We start from the raw sequence: 18,260 nt of genomic DNA, 5'->3' as shown, positions 1-18,260 counted from the left end.
CTCTAGCTTGGTGTGACTTCTCTATTCTTTCAACACAAATGATAGATTATATGATACTATTAAAAGAAATATTTCTAAAGTGCCCAGAAATAGTCAGCAATTGAGCTATAGCCCAAAGGACACTCCCCCGCTCCCCATACTCAACACACACACCTTTATAACAGATTTAAATATATATATATATACCAAAATATATGTCTGGGACCAAGAACCAGAATATTTGCAATGGGGATTGTTGTAAAACTTAACCAACAGCACCTTCACTCTGTTGTTATTTTTAGCAAAGATTCAAAAGAGTAGATTGATGCCATTGAATTGATTTTATTTGTATAAGAAGAAAGGAAAAGCAAATTGACAAGAAGTTTCCTAGCATTCAAATTACTGTATTCATATATCAGAGCCTGATGCTAATAGTGATTTTCTTACACTTGTAGTAAATTATTAGACATTAAGATACTATATATTATGTCTAAAAAAATTTATGGGTTCTGGTAAGAAAGTTTTCTGTTTTGACTAATAAATTTTAAGCCAAGTGGCCAAGCTTAGTGAAATATTATGGCCTTTGAAAACAGTGCCACTTCATTTGGTGTCTAAACTTGTCATCCTTCTAAATTCTAGTCCAGGTGCAACACAGCTGAGTAAAAAGTAGAAAAGGTAACTGAGTCCTTAAAGACCTAGACAGGGAAGGACTTAGGCGGACATACCCCCTGCTTCTAGCTATACATTCTCTGTCCTAGTAATGAAAGGCGAATCATTTTTAACTTCAGAAGTAAGATATTTCTTAGAATTTATCCACTCATTTTTATTTCCTTCCATTCTATTCTTTATTAATTTTCTCCTAATGTATTTTTCCTATAAAAGCAAAATACTTTTTGTACTTGTTTCTAAGGTGACTACTTACTACTTGACTCAGGAAAATATATTGAATAATAATGTGTGGATGGTGTTCTTGCAGGGATATATGTAAGAATTTGAATAACTATATTCCCTGCCCTCTAGAAGCTGATGGCCAAGTAAAGAAGGGGAAGTAAACAACAGAAATGCTTGCTCTGAGGGCCTACTAAAGATTACAGGAGAGAAACTCAAGAAGGCTCTAGGAAGAAGGAGATAGCATTCGTTTTAGGAGGGTAGTGGAAGAGGAAACAGGCGGTAGAGTTCATTGAGGAGTAAGTGAACCCTGTGGAAAGAAGTTAGAGGAACATAAACCCTGTGGGAAGTGAATCACTTTATGTTGAACTTCCACTACAGGTGCGTACAGAAATGCCTTCCCAAATATTTGAAGTTACAGTATACGCAAGTCTATTTTTTATGAGCCTCAAGATGTAATAAAAATCACAAGTGACAGGATCCGAGAGGCTCCAAGGGGAGACAAAGCGGCTTAGGAGGAGTCTGCAGACCCCACAGTATCTCTGGAACAGCTAAATAGAGGTGGGTCTTATGGGAAGATGCTTTTGAAAAGTGGTCTCATGAAACTGGAAGGATGTCAGAAGAGAGAGACGTGGTGGGAACAGGTCAGTGATGGGAGCACAGCTACAGCAGACAGAGAGCCTGCCGTGGTAGAGCAGGGCCTGTTCTCAGCCCACGTGGAGGCGCAGGCCACTAAGGCCTGCAGCAGGGAACCACCACTGCAGCCTCTGCTCCCCAGCCTGCTGTGGGAAGGAGAACCTGGGGCCACACGGCTGCAAGCACAGTCAGTGTTGTTCAGAGAACCAGCGGGTCGGCCAGCACTGAGTTCAGAGAGGTGTGCAGCAGCCTGGAGCTCTCTTGGATCCTGCCCAGGGATGCACTGCTCAGCCACAAAATCACCCTGACTCTGGGCAACAACAGGATATGAGATGAGTCTCAGTAATAGTCCAGTAATTATGGTGCTTTGAAAACCAGAAACTTTGAACCAGACCAATGACTTGTTGCAATAAGTATTTGCATGTAAAGCTGTTTGGGGGATGTATATACACACACACACACACACACACACACACACACACACACACGTATACATACATATATATATACATACATACATACATACATACACATACTGTGTGACACACTGCAGCTTGTAATGCAACTTTGATGAAAAAATGTGTGATAGAGAGATAGGAAAGATGTTGGAACAGAGCCTGGTAGAGAGAGGTGGCAGCGACAACAGGTATGGGAGCATGGCTGTGGTGACTGGAGTCTGTTGTTGCCAGGTAGAGCAGGGTGGTGGTGTGCAGCAGCCTGAAGGTCGCACAGGTTCTGCCCCCAGAGCACTGCCCAGCCGCAGAATCGCCCTGGCTCTGAGCAATGGTAGGATGTCCGAGATGGAGAACAGTTGATTATCTGGATGGGGCCTCCTTGAAAGACCTCTACAGTCCATGCTGTGACCACAGGCCCTGTTGATGTCTGTGGTCCATACTGTCACAGGAATCCATATGAAAGTCCATGATCCGTGCTCCCACTGGCTGTTACGGGCAAGGAAGCTTCATTTGCGGTCTAGTTAAGAATGAGAGACATTGAAGTATTCTGTGACAAACCCCCCTCCCCCCAAAAAAAGAAAGAAACAGTCTAGACAGGAAGCCATTGAAGAGAGTCCTTAAAAATTGTGATAGGGGTACTGAAGTGTAGCTCTTTACAGTTGATGGCTTCTGGCAGGGGCTGGGGAGTGGGGGTTGGAAAGGACTCAGTTATCTTTAAGGGGATAGCCCCTGGGAGTTTGACCATGCTCCAGTGAGTATATGGACAATACAAATTGGACTTGGTGTGTTTTTTTTGGGGGGGGGGCACAAGGGTGGAAGGGTATGGACCTAGGAGGAATGGGAAGCAAGTGTGATTGAGGTGCATTTTGTGAAAGTCCCAAATAACCAATAGAAATATTGTTGAAAAAATCTCATAAGTGGCTTCTTTTAGTGTTAATTAGATTTACTTGTTTGTTTGTTTGTCTGTTTTGAGACAGGGTTTCACTTTGTAGCCATAGCTGTCCTGGAACTTTCTATGTATATCCAAATTCAGAGAGATCCACCTGCCTCCATCTCTCAAGTGCTGGAACTAAAGGCATGTGCTATTACCACACCTGGCTTTAGGGTTAATTTGAAAGACTAGGGAGCTAAAAGTAAAAATGGGGTGGTAAAGTAGGAGACAAAGCAAGGAAAAATTCTTGTGGGGAAGTGAACAGAAGGAAAGGTAAATGGACCTTTTTTTTTTTTTTTTTTTTTTTTTTTTTGAGACAGGGTCTGTAGCTCAGGGTTGCTTTGAACTTGCTGTGTAAGGGAGGGTACCCTGAACTCTTCATTCTCCAGTTTCCACCTTACTGGATTACAGGCCTTGATTCATCTTTTGTATCTCATTGGGGGAGAGTCTGAACACACAGAAATTAGGCTATCTCTGTGTACTAAGGAGAGAGGTGTTAGAAATCCTGCCCCTCAGGTAGGCTAGCTGAGTTACAGGAAGGGTTGTCTTAACCTTTTCCTTCTCCAGGGTCTGTGTCTGTGGACGAGAAGCCTGAGAAGGGGGAGTCAGTAACTCCCACAATTACAGATGTAGAAAGCCTGAGAGTATTGTGTAACCTTAAACCCCAATTCCTTAGAAAGTGGCTTGGCCTATTGACAGATTGCCAAGACAGTTACATGGAGAAAAGCAAAGTCTTTTCAACAAGGGGAACAATTGGACATCTAGGTATGAAAGAATTAGGGTGGACCTTGACCTCTACGTTTCTACCACATACCATACACAGAGTTAACTCAGAGTGGATCATATAAACTGGAGAACTCTTAGATTAACTTATAGGAGTAAATCTTCATGACCTTAAGCTACATGACGATTTCCTATATACAACATTAAAAGTACAAATAGCAGAGGAAAAATAGATTATATCAAATTTAACAACTTACCTGAGGCAAATGATACCATCAAGAAAGTAGAAAGACTCTTCCCCTTATAAGGGCCTGGTGCACAGAGTATAAGAAGAACTCCTACACCTTGAAAACAAAACGCAACCTGGCTTCCTTTAAGATTGTGTGTGTGTGTGTGTGTGTGTGTGTGTGTGTGTGTGTGTGTGTGTGTTGCCTGCAGTTATGTCTGTGCACTGTGTGTGTACAGTGTCCTTGGAGGCCAGAAGAGGGCATTGGATTTCTCTGAGACTGGCGTTATAGATGGTTGTCAGCCACCAGTGGGTGCTGAGGACCAAACCTGGGTCCTCCTCAAGAGCAGCTAGTGCTCTTGACCACCAAACCATCTCTCCAGGCCCCCCAGGTCAACTTTAAAATGAATAAAAAATCCGAATAGACATTTTTCCATGAAAATACACAGATAACCAGTAAATACAGGAAGAGGTCCCACATGGCTTGTCATCAGGGACATTCATATCCAGACAACAGGAAAATATAGCTTCTTACTCTTAGGGTGTCTGGAAGCTAGTGCTGCATTACTTTACTAAATAACTATCCATGGGTAATATGGTGATGACATTTTCTTTATTTCTTCTGAAATGTTGGACCCAGTAAGCTAGACAGGCAGATAGATCGATTGCATCTTCTCCATTAGGATTGACAAAGAAGAGTTGTATGAAGCTCTTGAGTCATGAGGATGAAGACCAGGATGTGTGTGTAGAACAGAGTGCTTGAAACAAACACAACACCAACTTGGTGCTCGAGTGGCAGCTACTGCTGGTCCTCTGCAGTTGTGTGGCTCCGATTTCCAGCCTTTGTGGGTCATGTGGTGTTCCCTTCCAGGTGAGGCAGTGCCTGTTGTGCGGGAGCGGCCTTCCATGAGCACTTGTTCCCTAGTGGCCAAGACTGTCCAGGCTCAAGGGGTTAGGGGTGATTAAGAAAACCAACAACGATGGTTGTAATCTCTTGTGTGACTGGAACAAGGTAAGGGCAGTAAAATGAAGTCATTTCATTCTTTTCTCTTCATTTAAAAAAGTTATTATTATTAACCTTTCCCCTCACCCATTCACCATCCTTGCTTCTCCCAGAACATTGACTAGGAAGCAGAGCCCATTTGCGCTGAGCCAGCCCTCGGGCAGCTGTTTACTCAGCAGCGGCGTTACACAGGTTTACCATGTCATGTGTCTGTGTAGCACTGGATTTGGATCTTGTACTTAGCTGCCAGAAGTGACTGTGATGAAGTAGGAGAGATAAACTGATAGATTGGCTGCCAGAAAGATGTTGGGAATCAATCAGATAAACGGGGTAGAGAAATAGCTTGCTGTTTTCTAGTGATAATAAACCAGTGGCCTCTGGTCCCAGCATTTTTAAACGTAATTGCTGTGGTAATAATGCCCAAAATAAGCAAATGAGAAAACTTCACAGGAAGATTTTTAATTGCGATTGAGATATCCTTTCCTTTGTGCAGTAAAGCTGCATCTTATGGAAGTGGATGTTTTTTTTTTTTTTTATAAATTTTACTTTCTACTTACATGCACAAATGAAAATTAGAAAGTAAACTACTTTCATAGGAATTTATTTCTTTTCCATCCTAGCATAGGCTTCAGCTCTTTTATTTGGTGAATAATATCTGTGTTACTACTATGCCTTACCTACAAAATAATTGCTTGTTTTTGTGAAGAAATACATTTTAAAGCCAAACCTGTATTATTGATAGATATTTAGCAGGAACTAGTTAATTTTAGATTTCTCTGAGATGTCTGGAAACTTAATTTCTGTTGTCATTTCTCTGCTTGTAGCACTTATATAGGAAAGGCGACACCAAATTTTATTATTGCAACTTAAAATTCTTCTCTTTTAATGTTTAAGTGCACTGAGGACTCAAGGTCCTATGGAGATTTCTAAGTGTGTGAAAGGTATAGATTGAGATTTTTATTGGATGCAGTGGAGTACCAGGATTAAGAGGAGAATGGAAGAATAATGTTAGAACCCCAATGGAGTTAACCTGAGATGATGGAGACCCACTCTCTATTATACTTGAAATGAACACAAATGACTTCTTTTTGGTTCCTCAAAACTTTGGTGGCTGTGCGAATGTGTTTGTGTCATGTCTGGTTGAGTCAGTTGGTATCACCAGCATGGCATAGTACGATTGTATGAAGCAAGGGGATGAAGTCCACTCTCTTCATTATTGACAGTCAAGACTTTCACTCAGGGGAGACTTTCTGATTGCTGGGGTTATAGTTCTGAAGTTAACTTTGCACCATTATCTCATTGGTTGGAAGCTGATGCATTTCCCTTTCTGTCCACAGCCTTTCCCACCTAACCTTTTATCCCAGCACTCGGGAGGCAGAGCCAGGCGGATCTCTGTGAGTTCCAGGCCAGCCTGGACTACCAAGTGAGTTCCAGGAAAGGCACAAAACTACACAGAGAAACGCTGTCTCGAAACCCCCCCCCCCAAAAAAAATTACCCATTGTTGATCAGATAGGCACAATTGGCTTTAAAAGCAGTGAAAGGAATGTTGCATACTCATTGATTCATTTGAAACAAACTGTAGTACCATAAGTCATCCAAATGGACATCTGTTCTCAGCTATTGTGGTAGCTACCTTTGAAAACTATATAAATATAAAAGGCTAACAGAAATTCTCCCTTACTGATTATAGATTGAGAGTGGTCACTGTGCCTTTCAGAATTCCTTCTGTGCCCTTTTAAGCCAGTTGCTGTTGGGAAATGATAATAACTCAGTTGCTATCCTTTTTTCTTAGCTCCTTCGAGAACTCATAGAGCGGAAGACCAGCTCCTTGGATCCAAATGATCAGGTGGCCATGGGAAGGTAACTTAGATATGATTTTCTGTTCATTCAAGCTGCCTGTGTAGTAGTTTCTCCCATTGAGTACTCTGTTTGTTTGTTTGTTTGTTTGTTTTTGTTTTTCAAGACAGGGTTTCTCTGGGTAGCTTTGGTGCCTGTCCTGGATCACGCTTTGTAGACCAGGCTGGCCTCAAACTCACAGATCTGGCTCTGCTTCCCAAGTGCTGGGATCAAAGGCGTGCACCACCACTGCCCAGCCCATTGAGTACTCTGCCTAAGCCTGTGTTCTCAGCTGTCAGAATGGGTACTGTGCACAGCAGGTTCCTTGCTCAGTTTAATCAGCTTTGTTAGTCTGTCCCAGTGTAGACCTCCACCCCTTCGGTTGAAGCTTCAGCTCAGTTGGAAATGGAATGTGGCAGCATTACCCAGATGTCAGTGTAGAATGTAAAGTGGTGAAGGAAGGCTCTTGTTCATAGGCTTTATCCTGTGGTTTGAAAATAAGAGCATTTAGAGTGCTACCTAATGAGTGGTGTGCATTTAAATAACCATGAGCCATAATTCACAAAAGAATGAAAAGAAACAAAAGCTGCAAATATCAGAATGAGATTCTGGGCAGAGCAGCTTTTTGAGTAGGCAATGAAAAATTAGTGTTGATGGAGTAATTTTGAGTTGAATTTTATTTGAATTTGGGGATAGGGTATTGTTGATATTCCCTATATCTTTGGAATGCTGTAGAGGTGTTCACCATATAGTTAATGTGATAGAGCAAATTGTATTTAAGTGGTGATTATAGTGTACATTTATCTGACTTTACAATAAAATAGATTATGGTAATTAAGATTATATTAAGATTACAGTAATTGGATTTCCCTAGATTTCCCCCTCCCTCAGGTTGAATTTTCCTTGTGGAAGTCAGGGAAGATGACTAGGTGCTACTGTGATTCCCGTTTGCATTTGTTCACAGATGCAATCTGTGGAGATTTTTCTAGCTTGTTTTCAAATCCCTTATTTGAAAAATTAAGTTCCCAAGGGACTCTTAAGATGACCACAGATGAGTGAATCCTCTGTGGACCCCATCAACACTAAACCAGTTGTGAAAAAGAAACAATCTAGGGAGCCTGAGACTGGCGCATATTTGAGAATAAATATTAGTTACTGTGTAAGGTTTCCTGGATTTTTTTTAAAGGTGTAGTAATGGTACTAAAATTATATTGAGGCCAGGTGGTGGCACACACCTTTAATCCCAGTACCCAGGAGACAGATGCATGCGGATCTTTGTGAGTTTGAGGTCAGCCTAGTCTACCTGTCTTAAAAAGTAAAAATAAAAGAGATTATATTGAGGGAGGGGAAGAAGAGTCTTTACCTTTTATTAATACGTACTTAAATATTATAGATAGAATGTAAATATTATATATAATACAAATTAAACAACTATAAGCCTAGTGGATAATTATTAAAAGTTAGAAGGGAGGAGCTGGCCAAGTGAATTAGCAATTAAGAGCACTGGTAGTTCTTGCTTGTGAACAGGGTTTGATTCTCAGCACCCACGTGGTGGCTCACATCCATCTGTAACTGCAGTTCCAGGGACACCCTCTTCTGACCTCCATGGGCACAGGGTACTCACGTGGTCCACATACATACATACATGCAGGCAAAACATTAATACACATAAAATAATTCTTTAAAACATTAGGAGAATTGGTAAAATGACTCAGTAAGTAAAGGCACTTGCTGCCAAGTCTGATGATCGGAGTTACTGCTCTTGCAGATGACCTGGTATGGTTCCCAAAATCCACAGAGTGGAAGGAGATGCCCATGAGTTGTCCTCTGACCTCTCTACATGTGTTCTAGTATGTGTGGGCATACACAAGTGAGTGCACACACACATAGATAAATAAATATGTGTAAATTTTTTAATTAGAAAGGAGAAGCAAAAGTACTGAGTATTAGAAAAGGGAAATAAGAATTAGAGAATTGAGCCAAGCATGGTGGTGCCTGTCTTTAACCTCAGCAGCTGGAAGCTAGAGGCAAATTCGAGGAGAGCCAGGGCTGCATGGAGAGGCTCTGTCTCACTCAAGAAACCAAAAGAGTGAGGAGGGTGATGAGAATATAAATAAGAATGAATTGATGCTTTCAGACCAACCAGCACTTGCAGTATCAAGAGACTATGTACAAGCCAAAACATTAGAGGAAACCCAAGCGGCTTACGCTCTATGGGCTTTCCTACAGACTGGCAGATTGAGTGCTTGTCAGAGCAACTCCAGATACTGAGGAGCATTGTTAACCAGATTTGCTGTAGCATTTCCCAGTTGCCATTTGTTCTTACCATTGCACAAATCCTCTCCAATTGATTAGTCACTTTGGCCCAAGACTATCTTGAGGAATTTGATGTAGGTTGGTGATTTCTTTTTGCAGGGTTGTTAGTGAGAAAAATTCCAATTTGTCAATATTCATAACTGTTTCTGAGGGTGATGATGCATAACATGGCTTGTGAATTTCCCAGGCAGTGGCTTGCAATCCAGAAACTACGAAGCAAGATCCGAAAGAAGGTAGATAGAAAAGCCAGCAAAGGAAGGAAACTTCGGTAAGTTGGTGGGAAGCAAAAGAACAAAGTGTGCTCTGTGGCTTCTCTTTCATTTTGATTGTCCTGTCTTTCTTTCTCCTGACCATTTTAGTTCTGACTTTGTTTTTTTTGAGACAAGTTGACCTTGAACTAAAAGTCCTCCTGCCTGAGCCTCTTGAGTGTTAATATTCTGGCATTTGCTGCCACACCCATTGCTCACAATTCTGTTCTCATGTATGATGAAAGTAACAAAATGATGTGCAAATGTTTTTATGACCCTGTTTTTTTATTTTAAAAGGGAAATACAGTTTAGTGAATGTTTGTTCTATTGTTGTCAATGGATGTATAAAATACAGTTAGTGTTTCCCTGAAAGAAATAATTAGAAAACAAAGGGAAAATGATTATTTTAGCTTTAAAAAGACAAAAGTGAAAGACTTTGGAAATGTTAGCAGTTCACTTACATGAGATGAGAAATATGATTTTTATGGAAAAACAGAAGTATTTTTGATGTATTAGCTCTACTCTGAGCTAATAATGAGTCCAAGGAAGGTACAGACAGGGATGGAGAGATGGTTCAGTGGTTAAGAGAACACACAGTTCTTTTTTTTTTTTTTAACACACAGTTCTTATTCAAGACAAGTTTGTTTCCCAGCCCCCATATCAGGCAGCTCGAGGATCTCATGCCCCTCTAACCTCATATAGATGGACATAAATGAATAATACACAAATAAATAAATAAATAATATATATATGTATATATATACACACACACACACATATATATATATTTGGTTTTTTTCGAGACAAGGTTTCTCTGTGTAGCTTTGCGCCTTTCCTGGAACTCACTCTGTAGCCCAGGCTGGCCTCGAACTCACAGAGATCCTCCTGCCTCTGCCTCTGCCTCCCAAGTGCTGGGATTAAAAGCATGTGCCACCACCACCCGGCCAGAAATATATTTTTTAAAAAGAAAGATACAGATAACAAACAGAACAAGAGAGTAGGAACTGATATTGGTAGACTTTTAGGTTTATATCCTGGGGCCAGAGTGGAGTAATGTCATCTGACAAAACCTCGGTGTCAGAGAATCTGCCGAGAGTTTAGGTGCATACCAAAAACATCTTTAGCTTGTTGTATTATATTATATATATTACATATATATAATACATATATATGTGGTTTTAGACAGATAGCTAATCCTACATCACTAGAAAGCCTCTCTTTTATTAGATTTCCTTTAGACAAATATGGATCTGTCTCACTTTTGAATGTCTTCAGACAATGCATGCCTATAACCTCAGCACTCAGGATGTGCAGTCAGGAGTATTGTAAGTTGGAAGCCAGCCTGGGCTACTAGCAAAACCCTGTTGAGACAGAGAGAAAACGAACTTGACAAAAGTTTATCTAGTGGTGTTTCTCTTGGAAATAAATGTGTGTTCTTCCAAAGAGTTGAGAGAGACCAGCTGTGATGATGTAACCTGTAAGCTCAGCACTGGGGAGGCTAAAGCAGGAAGACCAAATCTTGAGGCCAGCCTGGGCTACACATTGAGAGACCTGCTTCCTAAAAAGTGAAAGGGAGAGGGAGGAGAAGGGAAAATTTCTACACTATTGTATTACTGTGCGTTTTTAAATTGTTAGAGCCAAAAGCTGCATGTGCCCTTTGTGGTCAAGAGTGGTGTTACTTTATCCTTTCATAGTTCCAACCTCACTACCAGCTGTAGTGCCTTGTAGATGATAATACTACAATGTTTATGAAGAAATGAGGGTTGGCTGTGACTGTAAACAAAGCATAGATTAAAAAATCTGGAGCTGGAAGTAGCGCTCACCAGTAGTGTGCTTGCTGAGAATTCATGGGCTCTTCTTTCGGTCCTTAGACCAAAAGGAAAAGTCAAGATTGATATTGGAAAGCAAGCACTCTTCTGTTATGGTAACTGACTTAGAGCATGAGGCTATTGATCAGATCAAAAGATGTTGATCAGGATTTTTATTTATCAGGTTGAAAGAAAACTGTAGACTATAGTGTAGGGGGGCTGTATGTGTATGAGCACATGTGTGTCGAGGCCCGAGGTTGACATTGGGTGTCTTTCTCAGTTGCTCTCTATCGTTTATATTGAGCCAGGGTTTCTCACCAGAGCTAGTCTAACTAGCCAGTTTGCTATGGGAGCTTGCCTTTTTAACACAGGATTATAGACAGTAATCATCTCTACCTGCTCAGCATTTACATGGGTAGTAAGTAGCCAAACTCTGTGTTTATGTTTCCTTGGGAAGCCATTTCCACAGATCAGGGGTTTGTTTTAATAAAAGTTCTTTTATTAATTTATGAAATTAATTTCATTAAACTGTTAATTAGAGGTATGTGTCTCTGCAGTCATATAACTTGGTGGTGGTTGAAATCCCCACCTGCCAAAATATTCAGAGACATTAAAATCTTATTCTGACAACACCCATTCAATAGACATGCTTTAAGCAAAACAAGACTAAATGCAAGCCTGGATAAGTAGGCAGACCTTGCAGAGGGTGATACCTTGTTATTGGTGCTGCAGTATTTCATCTTGGCCCAGCATTGAGGTATGCACTCTATACAGGAAGACTGCAAGATGTCACATCCACATGGAACCATGATAGACTAGTTAGACCAGTTGAAAGAAAAAAAAAAAAGTAGTATTTGTACAAATATTTACCTGTTTGAGACAGTTGGGGCCATCTTGGGAATTTCAGGCTTAAAGTAAACAATGAGTGGCAGGCAGTGAGACTTGGTGTTTAGGTGAATGCTAGATCACAGCCACACTAGCAATTTGGGCTTTATTCTGTAGACTGCAGTAAGGCATTTAAAGATTCCATGCAGAGGAATATTGTCGTTACACTTGTGTTTTAGAAAGACAATTCTAGGGGTTTGTGAACTAGGAAATGGACTAGAAATGTATGAGAGCAAGGGCTAGATGAAAGAGATGGTAGACTGAAACAGGAATTCAGGTGAAGACTTAGCATTTCACAGTGACTTCATGGGAAGATTGTGAGGAGGATAGAATGGCCTCCAACACTCCAAAGAGAACAGGTAAGTATATGCTACAAGGAGAAAATCTGTTTTGTTTTGGTTTTTGTTGTTGAGGGAGAAAATAGATTCTGTTTAGAATATGTTGAATTTTATACAACCTTGAAAGGTCTTTTTTATCAAGGCAGGGTTTCTCTGTGTAGCCCTGGCTGTCCTGGGATTCACTCTAGACCAGGCTGGCCACAAACTGAGAGATCCTCCTGCCTCTGCCTTCTGAAGGTAGTTCTAATTTTTTTAGAGACATTTTTAATTGAGAAGGATGTAGATATTTATTACTTGGTAGTTTAGAAGCAATTTAATTGCATTTCCCCCAAAACTGTGTAATATGACAAGACTATAATGAGAAAAATAGAACCCCAAGAAATATCAGCATATATGAGATTAACTGAGGGAGAGGAGTTCATAAAGAATGCTGAGGAGGAGAGACAAAGACAGCACAGTGGACGCTGGAGTGTTTATTGTGAAGCAGAAGTGCCTGGTGTGCCAGAAGTCACAGAGGTCTTCTCCCTTGTTGTCCCTTTCTCTACCCAAGGGTTGATCTGTCTTTCTCTCTGCCTCTCTCTCTCTCTCTCTCTGGGTTTTTTCAAGACAGTTTCTCTGTATAGCCCTGACTGTACTGGAACTCACTCTGTAGACCAGGCTGACCTCGAACTCACAGAGATCCACGTGTCTCTGCCTCCCAGACGCTGAGATAAAAGGCGTGCACCACCACTACCTGGCTACTCAAGGATCTCTTGGCTTCTGTGTAAGACTAGAAGCAGAAGCCAAGGGGCTTTCAATATTAGAAAAGCTATTTTTCCCTTTGTTCCTCCCCCCCCCCCCGTACCTCCCTTCCCCCTCCTTCCCTTTCTCTAGACAGGGTTTCACTATGTATCCCTGGCTGACCTGGACCTCTCAGTGTCCAGGCTGACCTCAGACACAGATATCCACCTGCCTCTGCCTCCTGAATGCAACTCTTACTGTCTGGTTTGTTTCATAAAAGCCTTTAGGATACCAGTTAATATGCTGTCCAAAGTCATGCATAATTCTGGTTAAAAGTAAATGTAGAGAGAATCAAAGAAGTAGAAAATCACCATTGGGCAAACACCACAGCAAATATTTTATTTCATGTGTATTCGTGTGTATTCATCTGTGGAGGCCAGCAGCTGACATCAGTTGCTTTCCCTGTTGTTCTCTACAAACTTGAGTTTGCTGTCTTGACTAGGCTAGCTGGTCATCAAGCTTCCAGGATCCTCTTGTTACCGCACTGCCCCAGCATTGTGGTTCCAGGTACATCACTGTGCCTGGCTTTTAAGTGGGTTCTGAAGATCCCAACTCAGATCCTCTGTTTTTCACACCAAGCACTTTACCCCTTGTGGCACCCCCTAGCTTCATATAGCGATGCGTTTTTCAGATAAGGCCCACAAACAGATACTGAACCGATGGGCAGAAAAAATCCGAGCAGAACCAGAATTGTCTCTGGGGGTTGTAGGCCGACCTGGTCTATGTAAGTGAGTTCCAGGCCAGTTACAGCTACATAATGAGAACTGTACCAAAAAGAAAAGAAAAACTCTGAGGGGAAACAAATATCCTCATGATCTCAAATTCTTTTTAGTGTGTACAAGGCCCTGGACTCAATCCCAGCATCACTAAAACTCGGAAAGAAAAACAAAGCCCTTTTTGAGTCAGGTGTGGTGATTCACACTTACAATCGCAGCACCCTGGAAACCAGGACAAAAGGAATGTTTTCAAGTTTGAGACCAGCTTGAGCTGCAATATGAATTCTGTCATAAACAAACAAAAACTTTTAATTGTATAAAATGTTTATAAAGGAAAGAAACTATATAGACGTCTTTTGGTATAACATTAAGTGCAGTCATTTGTTGCTTACTTGTTAGGTGACCTACTTACACATTACACAAAGCTACGTGTTATAGCCTATGACACAAAGGCTGTGTAGTGTATGCCTTTGACTGTGTAGCCATCACTAACCAGTCTCTTTTTCAAACTGAGTTTGTGCATGTAGGTAGGTATTTTTTCTGTTACTCTTGGATTGAAAGAAATGCTGTTTTTTTTTAAAAAAACTCGTTTGTTGGAAAAAGAATGAAATCTGGGAGGTTTAGATATGAGTGATTCAATAGGGAATTATTTGCTATCTGTAAAATGTTCCTAAACCTGAAATAATTATGCATGAGAATATTCATTGGATTTTTGTTTGTAAATGTTTTGCTCAAATAGAATTTTTATGTATATGTCTATGTTTTTGGTTGTGTATAAAGTCATCCAAGTCTTTTCTAACAAAAGGGTACATTGTGGAATTCTCTGGTGTAATTTGATTTGTATTAAGTGGTATATTTAGTTCATTTTACCTGGAAGTTTCAAAGGTCTGCACACAGAAATACTTTTTATATATTGGCAGGAAGTACAGGTGCAGTAGCTTAAATTTCATGTCATCTCAAACTAAAAATTGACCTCAGAGTTGTTCAGAACTTAGCTGTGCTCCCTCAGCTGAAGGTGAGACTGTGAAAGACCCAGCAGAGTTCCTGTGGAGATGGTAGAGTTGTGGGAGTCTCCTGGCTTGGGAACCTAGCACCAGTGAGTGACGGTGTTGGCATGGCCTGTTCTCTTGCCGGTCCTCTTGCTAGTAGGTGACTTTAAGGGCACTAAAAACTAAGATGCACACAGAAGAGGAAACTAAGGTAGTTGGGTCCATGTTGGCGTTTATCTGGAATGATGTTTAAAGATTTATGCATACTCGAAGGCATAAAGGTATCTTTCCCCCACTTAGTTGGCTGTGATCTAAATGTGTCTATGTTGAACTGTCGTTTTCACTGTTCTATTTCCAGATTGTTTCCTGTTGGTTAAGGAGAAAAGAGAGAACAGAGTGGCAAGTGCCTGTGAACTTTCTCCTACTCTACCCTGAATCCAAGTCCATGGGATCATTCATGGGGTTCAACTGGTAGAATGTTTTCTTTGCTGAGTTAATGATTGCTAATGTTGCTTCTGTTGTTTTCTTGCTTTATTTAGGTTTCATGTCCTTAGCAAACTCCTGAGTTTCATGGCACCTATTGACCACACTGCAATGAATGATGATGCCAGGTGAGCAGTAGATTACTTTTATGTCTGAAGTGGCTTCATGAGAGCTTGGTATTGACAAGTTCTACAGCCTATTACCCTCCTGTTTCTTATCAGTCATTGGCATTGAAACAAGGTCCTTGTCACATGTTTACTCCCATGATTACTATAAAGTCAAATCAAAATTTCCGTAAATCTCAACACTGCCACTTAGAGTTTTTGTTTTGTCTCAGCATTAGTCCACTTACCTGGGTCAGCTGAGCTCCTCTCCATGCAGAGTCATGGCTCTGTGTGTGCGCCTGGTACGTGTGCTCTCTAGGCAGCATTCATGAGGGGGAGGTTATAGCTTCTGTTGTGTTTGCTGAAGCTGCTGTTGGGATTGCAGGCTTTTTTTTTTTTTTTTTTTTTAAATAAAAGAAGTAGGTGTTCATGAGGCTGTAGTGGTAGGATACAGAGGGGAAGTGTGGATGCTCATTGTTATTCAGAGATAGCACTGTATTATTTGTTCTAAAGCAGAGTCTCACTATGTAGCCGAGGCTGGCCTAGAACTCAGAGATCTTCTTGCCTCTGCTTCCCAAGTGCTGGGATTAAAGACAACTCCCAAATACCCAGCAGCCACTTTCCAAATTACCACACAGAAGCTTATATTAATTATAACTTTTCGGCCGGTAGCTCAGGCTTATTATTGACTAGCTCTTACACTTAAATTAACCCATAATTCTTATCTGTGTTTAGCCTCGTGGCTTGGTACCTTTTCTCAGTGTGGCATTCTCATCTTGCTTCCTCTGCATCTGGCTGGCGACTCCTGACTCTGCCCTTCCTCTTCCCAGCATTCTCCTAGTCTGCTTGCCCCGCTTATACTTCCTGCCTGGCTACTGTCCAGTCAGCATTTTATTAAACCAGTTTGAGTGACAAATCTTTACAGTGTACAAGAGCATTATCCCATAGCAAGGATGTTTTGTTGTTGTTGGATACTAGTTACCAGCATCCTTCTCCAGTTGATTAGCTTCATGATAAGGAAGTTAACATTGGTCTTGTGGCTGGCGAACTGAGCATTTGTGTTTTGCTGTTTTGTTATTTTTTGAGACGAGCTCTGTATTGTAGCCCAGCCTGTCCTGGAAAGGCTGTTGTGGAACTCACTATATAGGCCAGGCTGGCCTTGAACTCAGTTCTGCCTGCTTCTGCCTCCGCCTCCTGAGTACTGGGGTCAAAGGTCTTCACCATCATACCCCAAACTGAGCATGTGTGTTTTCTCACAGGCACTCATTCATATTGTGTTTCCTGAGGGTGAAGTGTTCATCCATCTCTCTGCTCTGGCTTTGTCCTCTGAACAGACTAGATGAACTATGAGTATTGTAAGTGGGTATTAGCTTTTTCTGCTTCTGGTATCAAAACTTCCAGGGCTGGTAGTTATTGGTACTTTATCTTAAGTAAGGAAGGAAAGAGTAGTAGCATGACCACATTTATGAGTTTTGTTCATTTGAGACAGTGTTTTGCTATGTATCCCATGCTGGACTTGAACTCATACTCTTCCTCCATCAGCCTCCTGAGTGCTGGGATTGCAAGTGTATGCCACCATGATTGGCTCCTTTGTTTTTCTTCAGTGGGAAACTAAAGTGAAAGTAATGTAGTACAGCCAATACTCTGTAACCATAGGTTTTGTATCCAGAGTCAGCCAACCCTCCATTGAAAAAATTTAGAAAGAGGGCCCTGGGGAGATTATACAGAAATCATGAGGACCTCAGTTGGAATCCCAGAACCCAAGTAAATCCTGGTGCAGTAGTGTGCATCTTTGCATCTGTAGTCCAGTTCACTTACAGTGAGTTAGGAGGTGGGGGCAACAGAATCCCTACAAGCTTAATGGGCCAGCTAGCCTGGAGTACACGGCAGTGAACAAGAGACCTTGTCTAATACAAGGTGGACAGAGCTAGCAAGATGGCTTAGTGGGTAAAGGCTCTTGTAACCAAGATTGATGATAGGAGTTTGATCCCTGGGTTCTACATGGTAGAAGGAGAGAATTGACTTCTGAACGTCTTCCTCTGACCTCACAAACATACCTACATACAATAAATAAGTATAAAAGGTTTGAAATAAAAATAGAACAAGGTGGAAGACAAGGACTGACACCAAAGGTTGTCCTCTGACATCCACGTGGATGTTGTGGCATGCATGTGCCTGCACTCACAGACATGACTTTTGTGCTCACACATACGCATACATGCACAAACAAGAAAATATTTAATGAAAGAAAAATTGTGTATGGGTTTGGAGATGTAGCTCAGCTGTGGAGCACTTGCCTAGTGTGCCTAAGGTTGTGGGTATGATCCCAGAACCACTAAAAAGGAATGGAAGAGGGGAGTGAGAGAGGGAGGACAGTTGTGTATGCATTGAACATGCTTTTCCATGGCATTACCTCTAAATGTTACAGTAAACGATGATCACGTAGCTCATGCAATACATACTGAGTTCCATAGTTGAGTAGAGATGCTTGAATCTAGTGGTTGGCAGGAGTTTATGCAAATGCTGCTGTTTAATACAGAACTGAAGCCTCTGCAGATGTTGGTATTGGTACATTCCCCATGGATGCGTAGGGAGGCAGTAGTCATTGTAATGCTGGGTTCTGGTGTCTTAGGAGAAGGGGAGGCATCCTGAAGCCAGTCTGCCATGTGTACTGAGGGGCCACTGTACTGTGGCATTCATGCAGTAACATTCTGTGTCTCATTTTTATGCCACGATGAGAAACGTTCACGGTTGTTTGAATGCCACTGTCTCCTCAGACTGCCTTTCCTCAAGTGAACAGTTTGGGTTTTGCTAACTTACAGATAAATCATTCTTGCCATGAATCTGAGAGAACAGAGATTTAAACAATGTTTTTGTTTGTTTGTTTGCTTGCTTGCTTGCTTGTTTGTTTCTGA

At 41.3% G+C, this 18,260-nt stretch overlaps 1 protein-coding gene across 1 annotated transcript in view; it reads left to right on the top strand.

Annotated features, from left to right (window-relative positions):
- The window catches only part of Aatf (apoptosis antagonizing transcription factor), a 111,978-nt gene that overhangs the window by 73,514 nt on the left and 20,204 nt on the right, over positions 1-18,260 (top strand). The window contains exons 9-11 of the mRNA XM_059271393.1: positions 6,635-6,702; positions 9,182-9,262; positions 15,298-15,369. Coding sequence (XP_059127376.1) covers positions 6,635-6,702; positions 9,182-9,262; positions 15,298-15,369 — 221 coding nt within the window. The remainder of the gene's footprint in view (positions 1-6,634; positions 6,703-9,181; positions 9,263-15,297; positions 15,370-18,260) is intronic.

This window comes from Peromyscus eremicus, chromosome 8a (genome assembly GCF_949786415.1).
Source record: "Peromyscus eremicus chromosome 8a, PerEre_H2_v1, whole genome shotgun sequence".
Lineage (NCBI taxonomy): Eukaryota > Metazoa > Chordata > Mammalia > Rodentia > Cricetidae > Peromyscus > Peromyscus eremicus.
This window is presented reverse-complemented; position numbering and strand designations above follow the sequence as displayed.